General features: G+C 42.4%; 1 protein-coding gene across 1 annotated transcript in view; it reads right to left on the reverse strand.

Moving 5' to 3' along the window:
- Positions 1-12,482: 12,482 nt before the first annotated feature.
- The window catches only part of PLPP3 (phospholipid phosphatase 3), a 48,986-nt gene continuing 37,577 nt past the window's right edge, over positions 12,483-23,891 (reverse strand). Inside the window, 3 exon segments of the mRNA XM_075181722.1 lie at positions 12,483-14,115; positions 21,714-21,763; positions 21,766-21,889. Of these exon segments, the coding sequence (XP_075037823.1) occupies positions 14,005-14,115; positions 21,714-21,763; positions 21,766-21,889 (285 nt within the window). The 3' untranslated portion in view covers positions 12,483-14,004.

A 23,891-nucleotide genomic window follows, 5' to 3' on the forward strand; every position in this document is an offset into this window, starting at 1 on the left:
CTGTCATTAAACCCTGCAGGAATCATTGGGGGTTTTTTTCACAGATACTTCCATCAATTCAGCAAAGTCTGGCAATTTAGTATAGGTTCTCTTCACACACACACACACACACACACACACACACACACACACACACACACACACACACACACACACACACACACACACACACACACACACGTAAAGCAATATATAAAGGATGTATATATAAAGGATGCAATTGCTTGTAATCCACCTGGATCCAAAATATATTGCACTGCCACCTCTGGAGATCCACATACTCATCCTCTAGTTCTAGCTCAGTCCCTTTACCAGAGAATATGGCGGGTAGGTAGATGGACAGGAAGTTTAGTAACAAGTGAAAGTCGAGGATGGAGATGACACAGACAGGGTAGCGCAGTACAATAACAGTGGTCAAAATGAATGAGCGCTAGACCATCTCTCTTAAATCTTTTCTTTTCTCCACAGTTCTTGGTTGTATAAATCACAGGTATAAGACATCACATTGTTTGTCCACAGAGTTGACAGATGGTAAAACAAAGAGGAACTTCTAAGTTATAAAAAGAAATGATGTTTATCAGAATGTTTGGGATGAAAGTGCTCCTGTTATTGCTACTTCTTCGTGTGGTACTTTGTGGACACATAACATCAAACTTTTGTGTGTTCGTTAATCTGTACTTGAAGTTGACAATGACCGACGAGCCCCTCGGAAGACACAGATAACACACTTATTATCTTTATTCTATATTTATATTTTGTATTTGCTATATGGAGCAAACATCCTTGAACTTATCAGCTTTGCTTTGGAGTTCTTCCCATGGAAAATGAAAGAATTTTCCTGCCTGATAGGGGTAACCTTGGCCGCAGACTGACGCAGTGCGTGCAGGCGCTCGTTCGCCTGTTTCTGTTATAGAGAGTTACAGACAGACAGATACACAGTCTGGCTCCATTTCCAGACAGACGGAGTTATGTGTAATCCTCTTAGATGTCAGGGTTATGGGGCAGAGAATTACTTTCATAATATTGAAACTGTATGAAATAGTTCTCACAGAAATTCACCTAAATCCCTTCTATTTTGGAGTTACTATTTCTAGGGGTATGATAAGAGTATGATAATGATATGATAATAGTATGATAATTATATGATAATACGATTGCTTAGTGGTTAGCACTTCTGCCTCACAGCACTAGGGTCATGCGTTCAATTCCCGACCATGACCTTATCTGTGTGGAGTTTGTATGTTCTGCCCGTGTTTGCGTTGGTTTCCTCCAGGTGCTCTGGTTTCCTCCCACACTCCAAAAACTTACTGGTAGGTTAATTGGGTGCTATGAAATTGACCTTAATCTGTGTGTGTGTGTTAGAGAATTTAGACTGTAAGCTCCAATGGGGCAGGGACTGATGTGAGTGAAAATAGTCAACATTTTCTAACCTGACATATTATTAATTGTAGTTCAACAACAGCCACAGAACCGGCCCCTGGTACATCCTCTGGTTTCTGTATTTGATTTAAGATTGAGCAACACTGTGACTAAGCAGTTTCAGAAAACATTTCCAGCCTCCAGGAATAAAACGCTGTCTTCGGGATCGTTTCAGCATCATGTCACCAGCAAATAGGTCTCAGTAACACAACAAGAACCCTGTGTCGTAGCCTCTGCCAGCGGCTCTGTGTGTGGGATATTATGTCCCGGCCTCTGCCAAGTCACACACACATCTCACAGTCACCGTACCTGGACCCACAGGATATTGCTCCACTTTATAAACACATTTAACTCCATGGCTACCGGCGGGGATTTACTGGTCTCTGGTACTTTCCAGGACAATTTGGCACATAAATTAGTTAAAGGTTTGTGGAGCCTAAAATAGAAGTTGAGTTATGTAAAGCTTCTATTAACATTCATATTAACATTTATATGTAAAAGTTTAAAGAGCTTATGGGAACTGAGATCCAGGACAGTGGCTGAACTCTGGCGTTGCAGGGAAGTGTAGCGGCTACAGGGCCTGGCGCCAGTGCTCTGCGCAGAGGTGTTAGATCCTGCCACTATCGTTTCAGAGCAAATACAGTAACGCCAAAGCTTCACTGCGTATGCACCACCCCTGAGCAGGCTCAGAAAAGCACAGCGGTGGCAGCGGGGGGACAGGCTGCATCGATTGGACCAGCCATCCAAATTTTGCAATGGGCCTGGCCAGGTAGTGTTGGTTTCCTGGATCCGAGTTCATTTTTGAACAATCCCTCTTACTATAACCTGCCCAACTTGTAGAGGTTCCCAGAGCCCCTTTTTAACTCGATCCTGGATCATGCAGCATCTCAGCTCTCTGGAGGAATTAATCCATCTAGTTCTCTTCAATAGAGATCATTATCATGTATCTACTGAGAATTATAATACTAGTCTACAGTGCGATCTACAGCCACTTGAAGCCCAGCTTCGGGCTACAAGAGGGTTCCGATGGGGGAAGACCGTGCTTGGTACACAGAGGTTAGGAGGGTTATACAGAAAGTTGAAATGCTTGGAGGCTGGAGGGATTTACCCCATTCATAACCAAGATTTCTGTAGTTATAGGACCAACTACTAAAGTACCCAATAATTACCCCTCTATTGAAAAATAGGTGCAATGGTCACTTACTCCACCAGACCAATCAAATGTGCACTGCGGATATGTGAAAAAAAATTATTTTTTTTTACTCCATATTATATAATTACTAAAGCATAGCAATAAAAACCTACAATTGCTGTGGATCCACAATCAAAACTATACCGCATAGAAATATAACACTTATCACCTGGACTCCTAAAAGAACCCCAAGATAAGAGTTTGAGTTGTTCGGACTGGGGCCAAACAGACAAAAGTTGGGGCGGTGGCGAATAATTCTTTGGGCTTAGGGTAAAATATACTTGACACCCGTGCAAAATGCATCCATGTAACACAGGAAAGGTTGAATCAGTCTTGATGTGCTGAGAATGGTGTAAGATGGGGGAACAGACAGTTTTATGTTATTTCTTTTAATTTTTAACATTATTTTTATTTTATTTCGCATTTTATTGTTTTGTTTATACTTTCACTTTTATTTTTACATTTTATATATTTTTTTTACACTTTATTTGCACTCGGTGGAGCAGGAGGGACTTGGTCCATGTCTTCCCTGCCCCTTAACAAGTTAGATCACTTCTAATAGTTGTATCTCCTTGGACCCTGCTCGAGCTGGAGGATCTAATGATGTCATTGAGATGTCACCAGCGTTCTACGACAACCCCGATGTGGAAGTAGCACTCCTGTTTAACATTATTACACGCGCTGCGCAGTCGCCATTGCTACTAGCCATTTATCCAAGTCTTCTCTGGCCTAACACCATATAGATAAATAATTAGTTGTGGAAAAGTTGCTTAAATTTGTAATGCTCCCAGGATTTGTTAATCATGTACTTCCTATTAATTACTGTACTGCTGAAATTAGTTAAATATATTATTTACATTAAAAAATAAAGAAACAAAATGTATGTATCTTAGGCACTTGAAGATACACATATTAAAATATGATTCTTAAACACTTGATTCGTTCCTCGTTTATTGCCATTGACAGATACACATCCATAGACCACGATGCAGGTGGCTGCGTTGACTGATGCTGCTTCTAAGGAAGGGAAGAATTTTGCAATATGTGTCAGGTCCAGGCAAGGTTGTGCAGAGTGTGACAACAGTTGTGCAATCTGTGTCATGTATAGAAGGTGTTGTGTGATGCAGAACATAGGCTTGTGCAATGTTTTACACCTCTGCATTCTATCTTGTGTCTGCCCACCATCTGCCTGCCTCGTGCGTCCCTTGTGATGTCCTGCGATTTGTTCTGTTAATTGCATCTGTGCATTTATTACTCTGGTCATTTGTACCCACATACCTGTTGCTTATTGTTTTCATGTGTGACATGTATGAAATTTATGTAAATTATGTCAGGTGCAACAGAATCTAATAAAGGATGATCCTAATGATGGCGATAATGATGATTGTGATGATTGTGATGATTATGATGGTGATGATGATGGCAATGACGATGGTGATGATGATGATGGTGATGAAGATGATGGTGATGATGATGGTGATGATCATGGTGATGATGATGATGATGGTGATGATGATGATTATGATGGTGATGATGATGATGGTGATGATGGTGATGATGATGATGATGATAGTGATGATGATGATCGTGAGGAGGAATATGGTGATGATGGTGATGACAATGGTGATGATGGTGATGATGATAGTGATGATGATGATGATGATGGTGATGATGATGGTGATGATGATGATGGTGGTGATGATGATGATGGTGGTGATGATGATGATGGTGATGATGATGATCGTGAGGAGGAATATGGTGATGATGGTGATGATGATGGCGATGACGATAGTGATGATGGTGATGATGATGATGATGGTGATGATGATGATGGTGATGATGATGAGGATGGTGATGATGATGATGATGGTGATGATGATGGTGATGATGATGATGGTGGTGATGATGATGATGGTGGTGATGATGATGATGGTGATGATGATGATCGTGAGGAGGAATATGGTGATGATGGTGATGATGATGGCGATGACGATAGTGATGATGGTGATGATGATGATGATGGTGATGATGATGATGGTGATGATGATGAGGATGGTGATGATGATGATGATGGCGATGGTGATGATGGTGATGATGATGGTGATGATGATGGTGATGATGGTAATGATGATGATGGCAATAATGATGATAATGGTGATGATGATGATAGTGATGATGATGATCGTGAGGAGGAATATGGTGATGTTGGTGATGATGATGGTGATGATGATGATGATGGTGATGATGATGGTGATGATGATGGCGATGACGATAGTGATGATGGTGATGATGATGGTGATGATGATGATGGCGATGACGATAGTGATGATAGTGATGATGATGGTGATGATGATGATGATGATGATGATGGTGATGATGATGGTGATGATGATGATGGTGATGATGGTGATGATGATGATGGCGATGATGATGATGATGATAGTGATGATAGTGATGATGGTGATGGTGATGGTGATGATGATAGTGATGATGGTGATGATGATGATGATGATGATAGTGATGATGATGGTGATGATGATGGTGATGATGATGATGGTGATGATTATGATGGTGATGATGATGATGGTGATTGTGATGATGATGATGGTGGTGATTATGATGGTGGTGATGGTGATGGTGATGATTATGATGGTGGTGATGGTGATGGTGATGATGATGGTGGTGATGATTATGATGGTGATGATGATGATGTAAGGCAGACAATTGGGTCCTTGGTGGAAGTGAAACCTTTCAGATCAGTCCCAATTGAAGGGGATTGTCTCACTGTCCCTCTAGTCGGCACATTTGTTCTGACATTTTATCGATAAGCCTGACATCACCATGGCGTCTGGGTGCCGCATGCTTCTGCCACTGGTAGGAGTGGCTATTCAAAGCTCTTTTTGGGGGTGGGATTGATGGGCGGAAGCACTAGGCACCCCACATTGAATTTGCCCTGCCACAAATGTGGTTTGGCCACATCCTTTATTATGTTCATGCCAGCTGGCTCACATTGTCCTAAGCCTCAGGGACAAAGTTGGCAGTAGTAAACCGTGGTTTAATGAAAGTTTTGCAATGCCCACACAACTACAGGGAAATTCTTGCAGCAGTCGTCATTTCACGTTCGTTCACAAACAGAATGAAAATCACGGGAAAGGATTTACTGACCAGATGGCCTCTCGTTAAGAAACAATAGGGAGTCTCTAACAGGTTAAACTGTGCACTGAAAAAATGTCCCATCAACATCCAACCCCCAATCATTTTACAAACAACTCTTTAAATAAATGAAACTTTTACATTTTCTCCTACACTACAGTTGGTTTAGTCTCATTTCTGGCTTAAATTAATCCTGAGATTGAGGGAACATCGCAACTGTCTTTACTTCCCGATAGAGCTTTGTGTGTTTGAACCTTATTTTCACATTGGACAAAATACCTCTAGAAATGTGATTCTCCACCAAAGAAGAACGGAAATGCGCCCTAGTAAAAGTATGGTATGAGACCAGATCTCCGGACGCTATCAGCTGGTAAAAAAATGTAAGGGATTTTTTGTCTGGAGTGGGAAATACTGTCTGCCCGTCTAAGCAGCAAGAAACAATCCTACAATTACACCCTCTTCCTTCTTTATATCCATTAAATGATATCACTCCGCACAATATAATCTCTATTTCACCATCTTCTGTAAAACTATCTGGACAGATTCGTCTACTCCATACTTTCACTCAGCCCAAATCCATCCATCAGCTGGTGCAGCTGTCTGCTCCACCATCAATCCTCCTCCGGTTCCTACGCGTTTTGGAGGAAATCTCAGCACACCTTTAAAATTGAGGCACATTTTCTGAAGCTCCACTGACATTTTGCACATTGTAATTGATCTCCATTGTGTGTATTTCTGGTTAGTTCAGTGGTTCTCCTCCAACCTGAATTTTTTTAAAACTGTGTCGTGTCCAATCTTGTAGAACGAAACATTCTTCTTCCACCTCAACATTGCCAGGTTTAAAGGATTCAGGTCTGGACATGGATTCTGTCTATAAGAGTCAATACGGGTCATGAAAAATCGAGGAGTACAAACAAATGAGAGAGCTTGTTACAGTGACATAATGTTTTTAAAAACAAATGAATTCCCATGTCAGAAAGATTTGTAATGACAAGAAAATGTTCTATTGTCAATTCAACTTGCTGACGAGTGTTACTGCCTTATTAAATGCCCTTTATTGTCTGCATAAAATTCTACAGTGCTGAGGTATAATACTACTACTACAAATACTACTAATACTACTACTACTACTACTAATAATAATAATAATAATAATAATAATATTAATAATAACTAGACAGCATGTTGTATATAAGATCAAGGATTAAAGCTTTCACTACAGCAGTTTAAAAAAGTTCTGTCTCAGGCACAATCCTGAAATTCAGTGATTTAGGTCACAGACATTTGAAATTTTTGAGATAGTAATATCACACCCCACATACACAGGAGCTGTGACTTCAAACGACAAGAGGTCACAAAGTGAGAAGAACTATAATGTACAATAGAAAACGTGGGTCAAGGCTGCACTTACAGTGATGTCACTGGTTCCTAGTGACTGGATTGGCTGCAATCTCAGTGATGTCACTGGTTCCTAGTGAATGGATAGGCTGCATTCTCAGTGATGTCACTGGTTCCTAGTGACTGGATAGGCTGCATTCTCAGTGATGTCACTGGTACCGTACCTTGGGACAAAAAAAATGGCTTACAAAGAGAATAATTTTAAACCAATACAATTTTTACTGGAACTTGGGAGAAGCTTTTAGGCTTATAAGCTTTTAAAGATAACAACTATGTGCTATAATGTATACCTATATAGAATAACCCTTAAGGTTAGGATAAGGTGGGCTACAAGGAAGAGAAAATTGATTGTTCCATATCTTGAACTGATGAGATGTACTAAGATCAGAATAATTATTTGCAAGTTTGATATATTCCGCTACATATTTGACTGTATTGGTACTATAAGCCATTGGGTCTGGATGCACAGTTGACCTACAGGGACATATAATGTGCATGCTTGTGCCCACAGTTCCTTAAATAAAAATGAAATATCTTTTTTTGTTGTTATTTCTGAGAGGCAATGCTCTTCAGACACCTGCATTATGTACTGTATACCAGTCCTGAATATTGCATCTTTTTATCAAAACAAACAAGTGTTTGCAGTGAGACGTACCGGTTGCATTCCACTATGTGTCATCCTATGTATGTATGTGCACGGGGAGGTAACCTGGAGCTCTCCCTTTGTTGTATAACTACAAGATCCAGCATTCCCTGTCATTCCAAGGCAGTTGGAAGCCACAAGTTATTATTATTATTATTATCATTTATTTGTTAGGCGCCACAAGGTATCCGCAGCGCCGCACACAGTACTAACAGTAGACTATAGAGGGTGAAACCATACAGAACAATGAACAAAAAGTACCAATACTTCAAAAACTCCGGCCAGTCATATGCAGTAAAGACGGATCGGAAGAACAGGTATGGAGACAGGAGAGGAGGGGACCCTGCTCATACGAGCTTACATCCTAAGGAAGGGTAAACAGACCAAGCACAAGAGGAGCCAGTTGAGGCAAGAGGAGAGAAGGGAGGACGAGCAAAGGGAGGAGATGGGGGTTAAGTAGATGGTTGGTAGGCTTTGAGGAAGAGGTGGGTTTTCAGCACACGTTTGAAGGAGCACAGAGTAGGAGAGAGACGGATGGAGCGAGGGAGGTCGTTCCAGAGAAGGGGGGCTGCACGGGAAAAGTCCTGGATTCTGGAGTGGGAAGAGGTGATAAGAGTGGAGGAGAGGCGGCGGTCGTTGGCCGAGCGCAGGGAGCGGGCAGGAGTGTGAATGGAGAGTAGGTTAGAGATACAAGGGGCAGTAGAGTTGGAGAGAGCCTTGTAAGTGGTGGTGAGGAGTTTGAAAAGGATTCTGTAGGGGAAGGGGAGCCAGTGTAAGGCAAGGCAGAGAGGGGAGGCAGAGGAGGAGCGGCGTGAGAGGAAGATGAGTCTTGCGGCCACATTGAGTATAGAGCGGAGGGGGGAGAGACGGGAGTGGGGGAGGCCAGTGAGGAGGAGGTTACAATAATCGAGGTGGGAGATGATGAGTGCGTGGATGATAGTTTTGGTGGCATCCTGAGAGAGAAAAAGACGGATGCGGGCGATGTTGCGTAGTTGGAAGCGACAGGCTTGGGCAAGGGAGTGAATGTGGGGAGCAAAATAGAGAGAGGAGTCGAGGGTGACACCCAGGCAGCAAAGTTGGGTGACAGAGGAGATGGTGTTATTGACGACAATAGAGAGGTCATGGTGGGATGGGAGTCTGGGCGGAGGAAAGACAATGAGTTCAGTTTTAGAGATATTGATTTTGAGAAAGCGCTCGGACATCCAGGAGGAGATGGCGGAAAGGCAGTCTGATACCCGAGCGAGGAGGGTGTAGGAAAGATCAGGAGAGGAGATATAGAGTTGAATGTCGTCAGCATAAAGGTGATACTGAAGACCGAAGCAGGAGATGAGAGCACCAAGGGAGGAAGTATAGAGCGAGAAGAGTAGAGGACCAAGAACAGAGCCCTGAGGGACTCCTACAGGGAGAGGGGAGGGAGTAGAGGAAGAACCAGACATGGATACAGAGAAGGAGTGATTAGCGAGGTATGAGGCGAACCAGGCATGGACAGAACCAGAGAGGCCGAGAGAGAGAAGAGTTTGCAGCAGGAGGGGGTGGTCCACGGTGTCAAAGGCTGCAGAGAGGTCAAGGAGGATGAGTACGGAGAAGTGACCCTTGGATTTGGCTGATAGGAGATCATTAGTAACCATGGTCAGGGCAGTTTCGGTAGAATGGAGAGGGCGGTAGCCAAATTGGAGAGGGTCGAGGAGGAAATTGTCCGCGAGGTGCCTGGTTAGGCTGCTGTAGACTATCCGCTCAAGTCATTTGGAGGCATAGGGGAGAAGAGAGATAGGGCGATAATTAGCAAGAGAGATGGGGTCAAGATTGCATTTTTTGAGGAAAGGAGAGATAAGAGCGTGTTTGAAAGAGGAGGGTACTACACCAGAGGAGAGTGATAGGTTGAAAAGGTGTGCTAGGTAACAGCAGGCTGTTGGAGAGAGAGAGCGAAGGAGGTGGGAGGGGATGGGATTGAGAGGGCAGGTATTTATTGCCCACGTAATGGGAAATAAATAATTGTCAAAAATTTTTTTGGGTGTTTGATCATTCAGAATTCCAAATACACAAAAATCTTCCATCACACACTTACCAGCTATGTGTAATAGCCTATTATATAAGATTTTTATACTAAAATAGCTTTTAACATTATATTTTATACTTTCACTTGTGAACGAGTGATTCTTACAAGTAGAATGAAACTGTTTTAGTTGTTTATACTACGAATGAATGAATATTTGATGTAGGAAAAAACTCAGTAACGAGGTTGACCGAGGAGACGTCATTGGTCTGTCGGACATAACTTGCTCTGCAGCTGCTCTGGGGGTCTGCGGAATGTGAGGCAAAGTAGGACCACATAAGTGATTTGTATAGTAATGGTTGAATGTATAGTCACAATTAATTAGCTGCTGAGTGCAGATATGTTTTACAATATTCCATCATAGAAATTGCAGACGGAGAGTCGGAACAAGACTAGAAGGCCACTTAACTTCCCATTAAATGCCACCGCTCACCTGCTTCCCAGTCCCTCTTTCCTCTGTTACTGCTTTACATACATTCCAGTATGAGCTAATGTACTGCCAGGGCCAGCTGGATGCAGGAAGCACGGCAGGAGGATAGCCTGAGACGGCACAGAGGAAGTGTGGGGGTGAGACTTGTATGCGCAATGAAGACACTTCCGTGAATGTGGTGTGAAGCCATTTCCGTGCAACATGACATCGAGGGATATCTACTAAAATTGCTTAAACCATCAACCAATCAGAAACTAGCTGTCATCTGTCTTGTGCAATTTGCACCATAAAAGCAGACATCTTATTGGATGCCATGGCTTTAGTACACATGTCATCATGTAATATCATCGGGATTGCCATACAGGGTAGAAAGGCCGAGTTAAGTGTGTGGGAAACGTCAATCAAACCTCCAATATGCATTACTAATAGAGGCACGCAGAATGGATCTTATAGTAATGGGTGCCCTAGTTGCTGTTAGACCAAATTTGCCTTGGATCTATGGGCAGCACGGTGGCTCAGTGGTTAGCCCTTCTGCCTCATAGCACTGGGATCATGAGTTTGATTCCTGACCATGGACTTATCTGTGAGGAGTTTGTATGTTCTCTCCGTGTTTGCGTGGATTTCCTCTGGGTGCTCCGGTTTCCTCCCGCACTCCAAAAACATACTGGTAGGTTATTTGGCTGCTACCAAATTGACCATAGTCTCTCTTTCTGTATTTATATGTACGTTAGGGAATTTAGACTGTAAGCTCCAATGGGGCAGGGACTGATGTGAGTGAGTTCTCTGTACAGGGCTGTGGAATTATTGGCGCTATATAAACAGCTGATGAGGATAATGATCTATTAGTGCTGAAGGTAAGGGGAACTTGGCAACAAAATGTTGGGCTCATTTTCTAGAGCGGTTCTGTAAAAGTAACTACTAAGAATTAAAATATATTTTTGTGATTTTGCTCATTTTCCCCTATCTTTTGCCCTTATTATAAATATGTTTAATTCGATTAAATTTAATGAAAGCCCTATTTTATCAGAAAAAAAACAATATAAAATTTGTTTAGTTAGGCTTAAAAATAAATAAGTTCCAAGTTATACCCTACAAAACTGACATAGCACAATTTTTTTTAAAAAAAAATCTGGTCATTAAGGTGCAAAAAAGGGTTTATTGGTCTTGTAAGTTTCATCAGTTGCAGAACTAATTCTGTGCAAAGCAGGAGAACAGGGGAGCAAAAGAGAAGGTCTTTCTCATAGCAACCAATCAGATTCTAGCTATCATTACCTAGAATGTACTAAATAAATGATATCTAGACTCTGATTGGTTGCTATGGGCAACACCTTCACTTTTCTTATTAGGAATCTTTAGTAAATCTAGCCTTACTTCTAAAATGCATGGAGCTCACTGCTCAGAAGTTTCCATGATACTTGTAGACAATCAGTTGTGTCAGTCTTCAATTTTCAGATCCTCCGATTTATTTTTTTTGCGTTTCTCCAAATGGCGATAGAAGGATTTTATATCATTACGTAGATGGTAAAATTATGTAACGAGGGCTTTTGAAGATTTAGGTGCTGATTTAGAGTTAGATACAGTTTTTGGGGGGTTTTTTTGCGCTAGATACGCATTTCGTATCAAAAATGCATGTGTCAAATATGATGAATGCTACCAGCACCAGATTCTAGCCCAGTGATGGACAACCCGATACACTTTGGGGGTCATCGTGCGACTCACTTACCTTCAAAAGGGCCGCATATCACCCAAATCACAGTAATAAGAAAAAACAATACATTTAATCAGAAAAAGAGACACCTATCTGTAAAAAACTGGGGGGCACAGATAAAGGCTCGGAGGGCCGACTGATGCTCATTACTGCTCTACGCTTCTGATTGGCTGATTGATAGGGGCAAGAGTCGGCTCAGCAGCCTATTAAGAACATTTTAAAGCAAAAAAAAAAATGTGCCAAAAAAGTCCAGTAATCCAACCCAAGGTAGCTCACTACGGGACGTGCGGGGGGGGGCCCTGCCGATTGCATATCGACTCCGCCACTACTTAATTCATTAATGTTCATACATGTGACTTCATTACAGTATTAAATATACATGCATGTAAATAAACTTTTTAAATGTGCAACTTCATCCTACATAAGTTCTCCGAGAACGTTTCGGCTCAAAAGCCATAACACTACACACAACAAAATGTAAAATAATTAACCAGTTATGAGCTTTTATTTAAAAAGCATCTTTGTACAGCAATTTCTGCAAAAAAAACTTTTTTCAATTTTGTATCCTACAAAAGTATTCGAGTGATAATCTTTTTTTTTTTTGTTTTTTTACAATACGAAACATTACAAAAATACTGACAATTTATTTCATTTTTTTATACAATTCTCTAGTTGTAGTTTTTTTTTTTGCTTAATAGTGAAATTACTACCACAGATCTAAAAAATATTTTAGTTGACTATACAAAAATTAAACTGTCGCAGCAAAAAAAATAACACAGGTCAAGACACAGTTAATCGTCATAGTGGATATATCTAAAATTGTTTTGTTTTTCAGAAATAATATTTTACATAGTTAAAATTTTAATGTTTTATACATTATTTATATAATATATCATATAAAAAAAAATCATAGATTGCTATAGTTGAAATGATAGGACGGATTCTCTGTAATATGGGTGCACAAATGGTAAATTTATAAGATTGATATAGTCCATTTAGGTGTAGCCCTTTGAAAGGTCTTTATACGTGCCTTTAAATCTTTTTTCTTGCTTTCTATTAACCCCTAAACTTCCTTTTGAAGATTGTTTATGATTAGTACGTGAAATGCGTTGGTTTTCTTAACCCAGACAACGAGACTGGACAGACTACAATTGCCTTTTGAGTTAGGACATACCGTCCAGCGGTACTTATCGAAACAGCTGAATTAATGTACATTGGGTATCAACCCCAAAGTTTATAGTGCTTCAAAAATCTCCGAGCAAGACAGACTTCATTTCGACGGACGCAAGATTGTTTCGGACAACTCCTGTTTTCTGTCTTGCCGTTTTCTGGTTGCCTCGAGAAATAGAGATACAGAAAGGGTGTCGAGTTGGTTGTTGTCCTTAGTGGGAATGCCTGACTCAGGTTAAGAAATTATTGGTAAATTACACATATTATATTTATATATATTTATATATATATATATATATATATATATTCATTTGCACAGAACGATCCCTCTGGTATTGTCAATCATTCCTTATTCACACAGATACAACCTCCACAACATGACTCCTGGGAACGACTACTAATTACAGTCAGTGCTTTTTTTTCTTTCTAAAGATATATAGTGCTATCATTAATTGCCAACTTCACTACGAGGCGATGAGATCTAGTTTCAAAGATGACTCCCTTCTGTTACAAAGAAGAAAAAAAAAAGTTTAGCGTTCATAAATGTATGAACAATGTGTTGTTCATTAAAACATGAACAGATAAAGACCAATTGTACATCTGGGTACCCAACGCGTTTCGTCATTGCTTGGCTTTCAGTTGGTTGAACATCCCCCCTGCATTATGCAACGTTGCAAGTGAAAGGCCGCGTAGCAGACTTTTTTCTTTTCTTTCGTGGTTTTCTTCTTTTGGTTGGGTAAAACAGTCTCTCCCTACATTCTAATGTCTGATGAGATATGAAAGCAGCAGGTCATTGGATTCACTGTCAGAAGTTCTTCTTCATCGGTTTTTGTGGTTCTTATACAATATTTCTGTCAATTATGTCCACAGGTGACAAAGACTCCTTCTTGACTGGGGGAAGGGGGCAGCTCTTTTTCGATGTCTTGAAAAGGTCCGACACGAAAAACACCTACGGAAGAAATGCAGTTTTAGTTAATCAGACCTCATAAAAAGCTTTAAACAGCTATATATATTCAGAGAAAGACAGCATTGTTTTCATTTTTCCCTCTCCCCTCCATATTTACAATAACCTCCTGCCCTTTTAAAGGACCCCAAAAAAAAATTGCAAATTGATCCAATCAAAAAATTATTGTAACATTTTCAATTATAGGTAAAAATCTGCACAACATGACATAATTTAATGGGCCGGATTCAAAAAGTAAGTAAAAAAAATTGAGTAAGTTTTCTCCTGGACAAAACCATGTTACAATAAAAGGGGTGCAAATTACTTTAATTTTTTTACACATAAGTTAAATAATGGCTGTGTTTTCATCTAGCACACAAATACTTGATCGCTTTATTTTTACACTGAAATTTAAAGTTGATCTAGGACATGTCCTACCCCAACTATACATCTGTCCCCACATTTTATAATTACCTCCCCCCTCCAAAGCAACATGGTTTTGCCAAGGTGCAAAGTTACTCCTTTTTTTGTTTACTTAATGAATCAGGCCCAATATGTTTTGAAATTGTATCTAATCTTGCTATCTATCTGAGTGCGAGCTACCGCTTTCTTTAATTCTCAACGTTACTCCTCTAATGGCCACTGGACCTGCTGTTCTATGGGACCTCTGCGGTTCCTGAAGATCGAACATAAACTGGCGCTGAGAGTTTCGCCAGAATAACTTGTCTAGTCTAGCTAACGTTCAAACCCCAGACTGTGAAATCACAAACGATCACTATGACGCCTGCTCCGTTTTATTGCAATGTTACAACAAACTGCATAGAGTTCTTCGGAAGTTGGGTTTAAGTAGAAGAAAAAAAAATGTTTCAACTGGTGATAATAGTTTTGAAACTTTTTTTGTGAAACTACAAGTCCCAGCACACCCTGCTGGCTTCTGGGACAGGTAGAACCACAGGTTCTAGCAGACAGCGGCTGGGATGAGGTAAAAAGTACAGCTGACTAAGTCTGTGCGAGCCTTGACCTTACATGAGGTTTGACACCAATGGAAGGAAGAGATATAGGGACACGATTTCCTGAATACCCAATAACGGAATCCGTTTCTGCAGGATGTGAAATAGACGACATTTAACAGAGAGCAGGAATATAGTTGCAGCGGAACAAGGGTGTGTGGGGGGAAATCACCAGGAATCTCCACCTAGTTTCCTCAGCCTCCCAGGGCAATCTACAGTCCAATGTGTCAGCTGGGGACAAGACACAATGGAGAAAGCAAAACGTGCAAGACTTAAAAATGTCTGATCCCTCTGAGGTCATTCTAAACCCCTGTTTTATATTTTATTATTTCAAGGGTATAGACAAGTGTTTCCCAAACTCAGTCCTCAGGTACCACTAACGGTGCATGTTTTGTTTCTCTCTTCGCTGGAGCACAGGTGCAGTCATTAGTGACTGACACATTATAATTCTACCACCTGTGGATCTGTTACAATGTGTCAGTAATGAATACACCTGTGCTCCAGCAAGGAGATATGGAATACAGGTAACTGAGGACTGAGTTTGGGAAACACTGGTATAGACTTTCGGTATAAAGTGATTTTACGGAAAGCTGAACGTATTTGTGTTTACGGATAAACGTGGAAGCAGCCGTAATCTGTACAGACTTAATAAATGACCGTGGACCGGTCACCTTCACACGGTAATGCAGTCATTTTCAGGATTCGGTCTATCGATTTACCAGGAACCAAGGACATCACTAAAGCATGAAGTGTATAATCTCTGGGGTAATGACCCATGTGATGAAATTCTAATGCAACAATAACACACAAACTCCTACATTTCTTGCGTTGGCTTTCACACAATAACTTTTAAATAAGCCACATCCAGAGTGGATTCTTATTTTAATCCATAGGACAGAATCTACAACCATAATCTGTGTGCCATTCACAAACGTCTCTTCCTAAAGAAAGTTAACATTTCCTCCTAAAATCTATTAGTACCATTGGAATGTTAAACGTTTCATTATTTAAAGTAAGTTAGTGAAATTATGAGTAGTTTTAAAAAACAAAATCCTTATTTCAAAGGCTTCACTATGAATGTCTTGGAATTATCATAAATTCTACTGAAAAAAAACTAGAGAAAAAAATGTTAAGCTTTGGACGAAATGAAAGACTATATTAATATTTTAATGTATTACATACAGGGCTAAGTAGGTCATATTCACTTTTCCCAAGTGAATTTCAAAAGTGACTGTTCGTGTCATTAATATATTGGTTGCTTGTGAATTCAGACTTAAAACACATGTAAAACCTTAAATTTGCTTTTGCAAACTCCGCTCACTACGCTCAGTACAGTGTGTTTCAGCATAACCTCCGTCCAAATATTTTAGGTTATAAAAAATAAATAAAAGTATTACAAAAGGTCAGAAGAGTTTGCTATAGTCTCAATAAAAAATATTTAACATTCACTTCTAAGTCTAACGTGGCAGCTTTTATCAAGATACATATAAATTAGAAGGGAAATCTTTAAAAGTCAATTAGTTCTTATTAATTATCTCGTCCCAGTTTCGGTTTTCGCTGTATATAGCTGTGTGTCTGGACCATGTAAACTTGCAGCAGTAGTTAGTTATAAGCAGAGTGCGTGCAGTAATCTTGTTTAAATGTTGACTTAAGGGGTGATTACGGTATGTAAAGTTACAGCAGCAACTTTCTTTGAAGGTTTACCTGGTATTTCAGAGTGACAGGCCCGAAATTGTTGAGTTACTAATAGGTTGTCCTTTGTCTCTATCCTGCAGCTGTGGTTCATTCCACTATGGCTTGAGGTTATACAAACACCGGCAGGACTTACGAAACACAACCCATCCTGAGCAAAGTTACCCAGTTAAATATTCCTGGTGCTTCAACTGTGTCACACAATAAAAGGGGGTGGGGGGGGGGGCGAACAGAGAGGGAAGGGGGGAAAGATTTATTTTTTTCACTGGGTTTGGTCTGTTTCCTGCAAAGTGAGACCCCCCGCCCAAAAAGTAAACTCCCGATCTGGGTTAGGAATGTGGATTCATTCTGGGCTGATCCGTCACATTTTTAGGCCTCTCTATTTTTTTCTTTTGCATATTTCAGAGAAGTAAAAATATAACTTTGGGCACTTTTTGTTTTTAAAAACCGCCTGCCAAGCGTTAAAGGTCCGATTACTTTGGCGCGCTGGCTGCCAGTGCTCCTTAAGAATAATCCCTATGACAGCTGCCCTCAGTCACGTCTTAGCGGATGTTTAAATCGACCCCGTAAAATACGCCATAGAGAGCCTCAAGGGAGTTTACAGCGTACTAAGATGCCAAGGAGCAAGAGCGATTGTAATAAGGATTATAATAATCCTTCAAATAACTGCGGTTTAATCTTCCAATGTTAGCAGAGGTTTATATTTTAGATTGCAAGCTTTGGTGGTCAGGACCTGTTCTTTCAGTCTTTATTTGTGTTTGTCGCTCCCTTAGAGGCTCTTGTACAATGTGGAATAGGTGGGTTGTATGGAACTGACAATGACATGAGAAGTCATGTTTGAGGAGCACAGTATTTATTGATAAATCTTAGCAACTATCTAATGATTATTATAATAATGCAGCCATTCATGGGACTGTTTCATCGGAAGTCGTGATTGATTTGACCTCGGCTGAGGAAGCAATATGGCCGCTGCCAGTTTAGCAAACTGAAATCTGCAGAGAAGTACAGTTGTTCCTGCTGAAGGGCCCTTGTTCACGCGTTTGAACATTTAAAGACAAAAAGTTAAATAAATCTACTTGTAACTATTCCTTCCTAAAATTGAGACATCACTGAACCAATAATCAGTTTGTATATTCGCCAAAAACCGTCGCTGAGGTATGAGGTACCAAGTGGCTCATGCCTCAGTGAGGTTACTGGCAACCAGTGAGTTGATAAGTTGCGTTTTTATTGGTTCAGCTCACACAATGGCTGCATCCTCTCGTGCATGGGCGACGAGACGGGTACACATTAAAATAATCCATTTTAGGATGTTACAATGACTCTATTGGAAATAAGATGCAGATTTTCCTACCACGTGGTTTGTCTAGAGCGTCAGACTGAACTCACATCCTGCTACAGAAGTGCGGGGATGATAATGTACATTTCCTATAACATAAAAGATGATTCTGTGACAGCAGAGCCCTGCGGCGGTGAGATCTCTTCACGCATTGCGCAGTGAAGATTACACAGTATCAGGAAAGACGTTGCTGAACGTCTGGGAAGAATGAAATCATTTTATTATTCTCTGCTCTGACATTTGTGTGACAATGAACAGACAGTAAAACACACATGTCCGCATTACTCTGTCGCCCCTCTACCCCATCCGAAACAATAACGTGATAGTGTTCAGACTGTGTTACAGTCTCTGCCAGTCAGAACGACCCCATTCATAGAGATATTATCTGTTTGTAAAGGGGGAAGTGGAGGACAAAGCTGATTTGAATATGTCAATAAATCATTAAAGGACAACTGGCTCTACAATATAAGCTGCATTTTATTAGTTACTGATTCATGTAAACATTTGGGAGTTCTGCAGAATTGAAAATATTTCAGAGACAGTTTCCATCCTGAGGGAAACACTTTCTGCGCGCACGACATCCTAACCTTTTAACCATTAGAAGCATTGTCCGTCTGAGCCTAAAAGTCAGTGGTTTTTGTCTCTCCAGAAAGGATAAGTGATTTCATAATATAAATATAGAGTAAGGACATTGCGTGATCTGGAAACAACGCACAACACAAGTCTATGGTCGTGTCAGCCCAGCTGTTTCCTATACAGCTGTCCTGCGGCACTTTGTAAAAAATCTGCCGCCCCCCAGCGACAGAGTGATGGCTGGCATATAAACCCAATCATTTATTCATTGTCAGCCACAGAGAGCAAAGGTAGAAGTAATAAAGAGGATGAAACTTCCATCCACCTCACAATATTTATCCTGATTAGCCGGAGGACTTGGCAAAAGTGGGGCGTAGCTGACCAATGAGAGTGCCCCAATATAGGATGTGAGCTGATCACATGACTTCTTTGGACAATACCGCACCTAGCCCCTAGCCATTAGGCAAACCGAGGGAGGGTTCCTAGTGCCTGGAAACCCCCCTCCAAGCCTGGGGCACTGTATAATTGAGGTGGTTGGACCATGCCTCCGCTTCACACGGCTCTGCTTGAAAAAGGAAAGCTGCGTGCACCTAACAGTAGTGCACGCAGCATTGCCCATGTATATTATGGGGATAGGAAGAGTTGGAGAGCAGCCAAGTATCATCTAATATTATAGCCACGACCCCATGCATGCTGGTCACGCCCACTGGCGGCGTGATGTGAAAAAACCCCAAATCCTGCGTTTGCCCCTGTAGCCAATAGCTAAAAATATTGAGATGCGGCCAGGGGGCTCCCCCCCCCCCCCCCCCCCCCGTCCACCTACTTTAAACTGTACCTGTAGTGTATACACATTGGGAAAATCTCCTTATAAATAATAACAACAATTCTACACTCATCTGTAATAAGTAACAACAGGGGTCACTTACTAACACTGCATTCAGGTGCTAACATACACTAAACTGTAGCAAATATTTGCTTGCATTGTGTGACTTAGTCTAAACAGATACAAGCTGATTGCTGATTGGTTGCCGTGATCCAGAGCAAACTTACATCTAAATGCACCGTTAGTAAATTGTCACAAGTTTGCAAAAACTAAACTTTACTATGAAGTAAAATATCTGAGTTTGGTTGGGCAATAATTAAATGTATAATCTTGTGAGGTGAAACAACTGAGGACATTGCTGCCTTTAATGAAAGACTAAATTGTGCAATCTCTTGCAGCCCCCCCACCCGCCCCCCCTCATACACCCCAAGCCCCTGGTGTTTTTTCTTTTGTTGACCGGATCCTGGAACTCAGATAAAACTGGAGACACAGCTTGATTACATGTTAATTTTCCCACTAAGCTCCCAAATGAAGTGGGAACACGTCACCCTGGCGGCGCTCTGGTAGTTGTTTGCAGTATAAGTTTCATGAGACGAAACAAAGTGACTGTAAGCTGCAATCATGGTAAACGGATTTTCACAAATCTACAATCAAGAGGTTTTTCCAATAAAGAGGAGCTGGCAGAGTGTGCTGGGCTGGCGTGGGCTGGCAGAGTGTGCTGGGCTGGAGTGGGCTGGCAGAGTGTGCTGGGCTGGCGTGGGCTGGCATGGGCTGGCAGAGTGTGCTGGGCTGGCGTGGGCTGGCAGAGTGTGCTGGGCTGGCGTGGGCTGGCAGAGTGTGCTGGGCTGGCGTGGGTTGGCGCGGGCTGGCATGGGCTGGCATGGGCTGGCAGAGTGTGCTGGGCTGGCGTGGGCTGGCAGAGTGTGCTGGGCTGGCGTGGGCTGGCGTGGGCTGGCAGAGTGTGCTGGGCTGGCATGGGCTGGCAGAGTGTGCTGGGCTGGCGTGGGCTGGCAGAGTGTGCTGGGCTGGCGTGGGCTGGCAGAGTGTGCTGGCAAAGTGTGCTGGGCTGGCGTGGGCTGGCAGTGTGTGCTGGGCTGGCGTGGGCTGGCAGAGTGTGCTGGGCTGGCGTGGGCTGGCAGAGTGTGCTGGGCTGGTGTGGGCTGGCGTGGGCTGGCAGAGTGTGCTGGGCTGGCGTGGGCTAGCAGAGTGTGCTGGGCTGGCGTGGGCTGGCAGAGTGTGCTGGGCTGGCGTGGGCTGGCAGAGTGTGCTGGGCTGGCGTGGGCTGGCATGGGCTGGCAGAGTGTGCTGGGCTGGCGTGGGCTGGCAGAGTGTGCTGGGCTGGCGTGGGCTGGCAGAGTGTGCTGGGCTGGCGTGGGTTGGCAGAGTGTGCTGGGCTGGCGTGGGCTGGCAGAGTGTGCTGGGCTGGCGTGGGCTGGCAGAGTGTGCTGGGCTGGCGTAGGCTGGCAGAGTGTGCTGGGCTGGCGTAGGCTGGCAGAGTGTGCTGGGCTGGCGTGGGCTGGCGTGGGCTGGCAGAGTGTGATGGGCTGGCGTGAGCTGGCAACGCAGATGAGAAATTCTTCAACTAACTAGTGCAAAAGACATATGGTTCGTCTACTCCATACAATCCTTGCTATAATGCCTTTTCCATCTGGCAGTCCCTATGTACTCACATAAAAAGCTCCGCCCCTTTACATGACACCGCTGAGCCGTATACAAATGCTCACGGTTGCGCTTCTGTGTAGGTTTGCGCCAATTTATCATCCTCATCAATATTTATTTATATAGCGCCAGCAAATTCCATAGCGCTTTACAACTGGGATCAAGCAAATCAGTCGATTCTGCATTCTATGCTGCGCAAAGCAGACACCGCAATTTACATTCCTGCCCTCCTCCTAATATAAGACCTTCTAGGAGTTTTACGATTCATTTCTTTCTTTAACTTAATGCCGAACAGTGAAATTCATGACAAAAGCAGATACAAGCTCTGTGCCTACAACACAATCACACTTTATACCAGGAACCGTCTATGTTCCAGATCTCCGAGTCACAGCTCATTGACTCCGTCGTTAGATAACTCGGGCAGAATTCTTTCAAGCTCTCCTCTTTATGGGAATTGGATCTGGCTGTTTAATTTCCTGTGTGAACTGTTCCCCACGTGCTGAATACTTACTATGCAGTACGCCACCAAAGCCCCCTGGACGAAGCCCGCCAGCACGTCGGTGGGTGATGCTTGTGGTCCGAAACCCGGGACAGCCCTGTGTAGAAAGCCATCATCAGGAGCGTGAATTGCAGCAGTGGGCGCAGTAGGCGGGCTCCTCTCCATGTAAATCTGGACTGCAGGTAGAACTGCAAAATAAAACCATGTTCTTGTTACATTTACTGTCTGCTTCTATAAAACAAGTCATGATAAATATATAATGTCACGTTTCAGTGCAAGGTGAGTGAAAAACTAACACAAAATTTCTTTGGTCATCGCATATATTCTCTGACCTCCTTGGCAGTGAAGCTTACAATTCATAACATGATAGAAACTTTCAAATATATCCAGGGTTATAACAAGGTGCAGGAGGGAAACATTCTACAAAGGAAGAGAAGTATTAGAACACGAGGACATGTACTGACACTGGGGGGAAGAGAAGGATTAGAACACGAGGACATGTACTGACACTGGGGGGAAGAGAAGTACTAGAACACGAGGACATGTACTGACACTGGGGGGAAGAGAAGGATTAGAACACGAGGACATGTACTGACACTGGGGGGAAGAGAAGGATTAGAACACGAGGACATGTACTGACACTGGGGGAAGAGAAGTACTAGAACACGAGGACATGTACTGACACTGGGGGGAAGAGAAGTATTAGAACACGAGGACATGTACTGACACTGGGGGGAAGAGAAGGATTAGAACACGAGGACATGTACTGACACTGGGGGGAAGAGAAGTACTAGAACACGAGGACATGTACTGACACTGGGGGGAAGAGAAGGATTAGAACACGAGGACATGTACTGACACTGGGGGGAAGAGAAGGATTAGAACAAGAGGACATGTACTGACACTGGGGGGGAAGAGAAGTATTAGAACACGAGGACATGTACTGAGACTGGGGGGAAGAGAAGTATTAGAACATGAGGACATGTACTGACACTGGAGGTAAGAGAAGTATTAGAACACAAGGACATGTACTGACACTGGTGGGAAGAGAAGTATTAGAACACGAGGACATGTACTGACACTGGGGGGAAGAGAAGTATTAGAACACGAGGACATGCACTGACACTGGGGGGAAGAGAAGTACTAGAACACGAGGACATGTACTGACACTGGGGGGAAGAGAAGTATTAGAACACGAGGACATGTACTGACACTGGGAGGTAAGAGAAGTATTAGAACACGAGGACATGTACTGACACTGGGGGGAAGAGAAGTATTAGAACACGAGGACATGTACTGACACTGGGGGAAGAGAAGTATTAGAACATGAGGACATGTACTGACACGGGGGGGAAGAGAAGTATTAGAACACGAGGACATGTACTGACACTAGGGGGAAGAGAAGTATTAGAACACAAGGACATGTACTAACACTGGGAGGTAAGAGAAGTATTAGAACACGAGGACATGTACTGACACTGGGGGGGAAGAGAAGTATTAGAACATGAGGACATGTACTGACACGGGGGGGAAGAGAAGTATTAGAACACGAGGACATGTACTGACACTGGGGGGGAAGAGAAGTATTAGAACATGAGGACATGTACTGACACTGGGGGGAAGTAGGTTCAGAGGAAATGACTTCACAGAAAGGGTAGTGGATAAGTGGAATAGCCTCCCATCAGAGGTGGTAGAGGATAATACAGTAGAGCAATATAAACATGCTTGGGATAGACATAAGGACCTCCTTACAAAGAACTAAGGATCGAATAGGGTTTGAGGTTACAATAGATTAAAAAAATGGGGAGACTACATGGGCCAAGTGGTTCTTATCTGCCGTCAAATTCTATGTTTCTATAATGGACATCATTATATAATATTAATAGATCATGCAAATATTGCCTAATTTTCACCATTATATAATATTAATAGATCATGCAAATATTGCCTAATTTTCACAGTTATGTCTTCACTTCATTTACGTTTACATCTCAGCTTTGTCAGGGGCGCACGCAGGGTTTCCCCCCCTTCCCAAAAGAAAACATATAGAGAGCAGCTACATTTCGGCGATACAGTGCCGCTATGTAGGGACACTGTTCTTAGTGGAGGGGAGGGGTTTCTGGAGAACCAAAAACCCCCCCTGCGTGCGCACCTGTTTGTATAGACACAAACAGGTGACAAAACGTTGTT

Source organism: Mixophyes fleayi, chromosome 8 (genome assembly GCF_038048845.1).
Source record: "Mixophyes fleayi isolate aMixFle1 chromosome 8, aMixFle1.hap1, whole genome shotgun sequence".
In the NCBI taxonomy this organism is placed as follows: Eukaryota; Metazoa; Chordata; class Amphibia; order Anura; family Limnodynastidae; genus Mixophyes; species Mixophyes fleayi.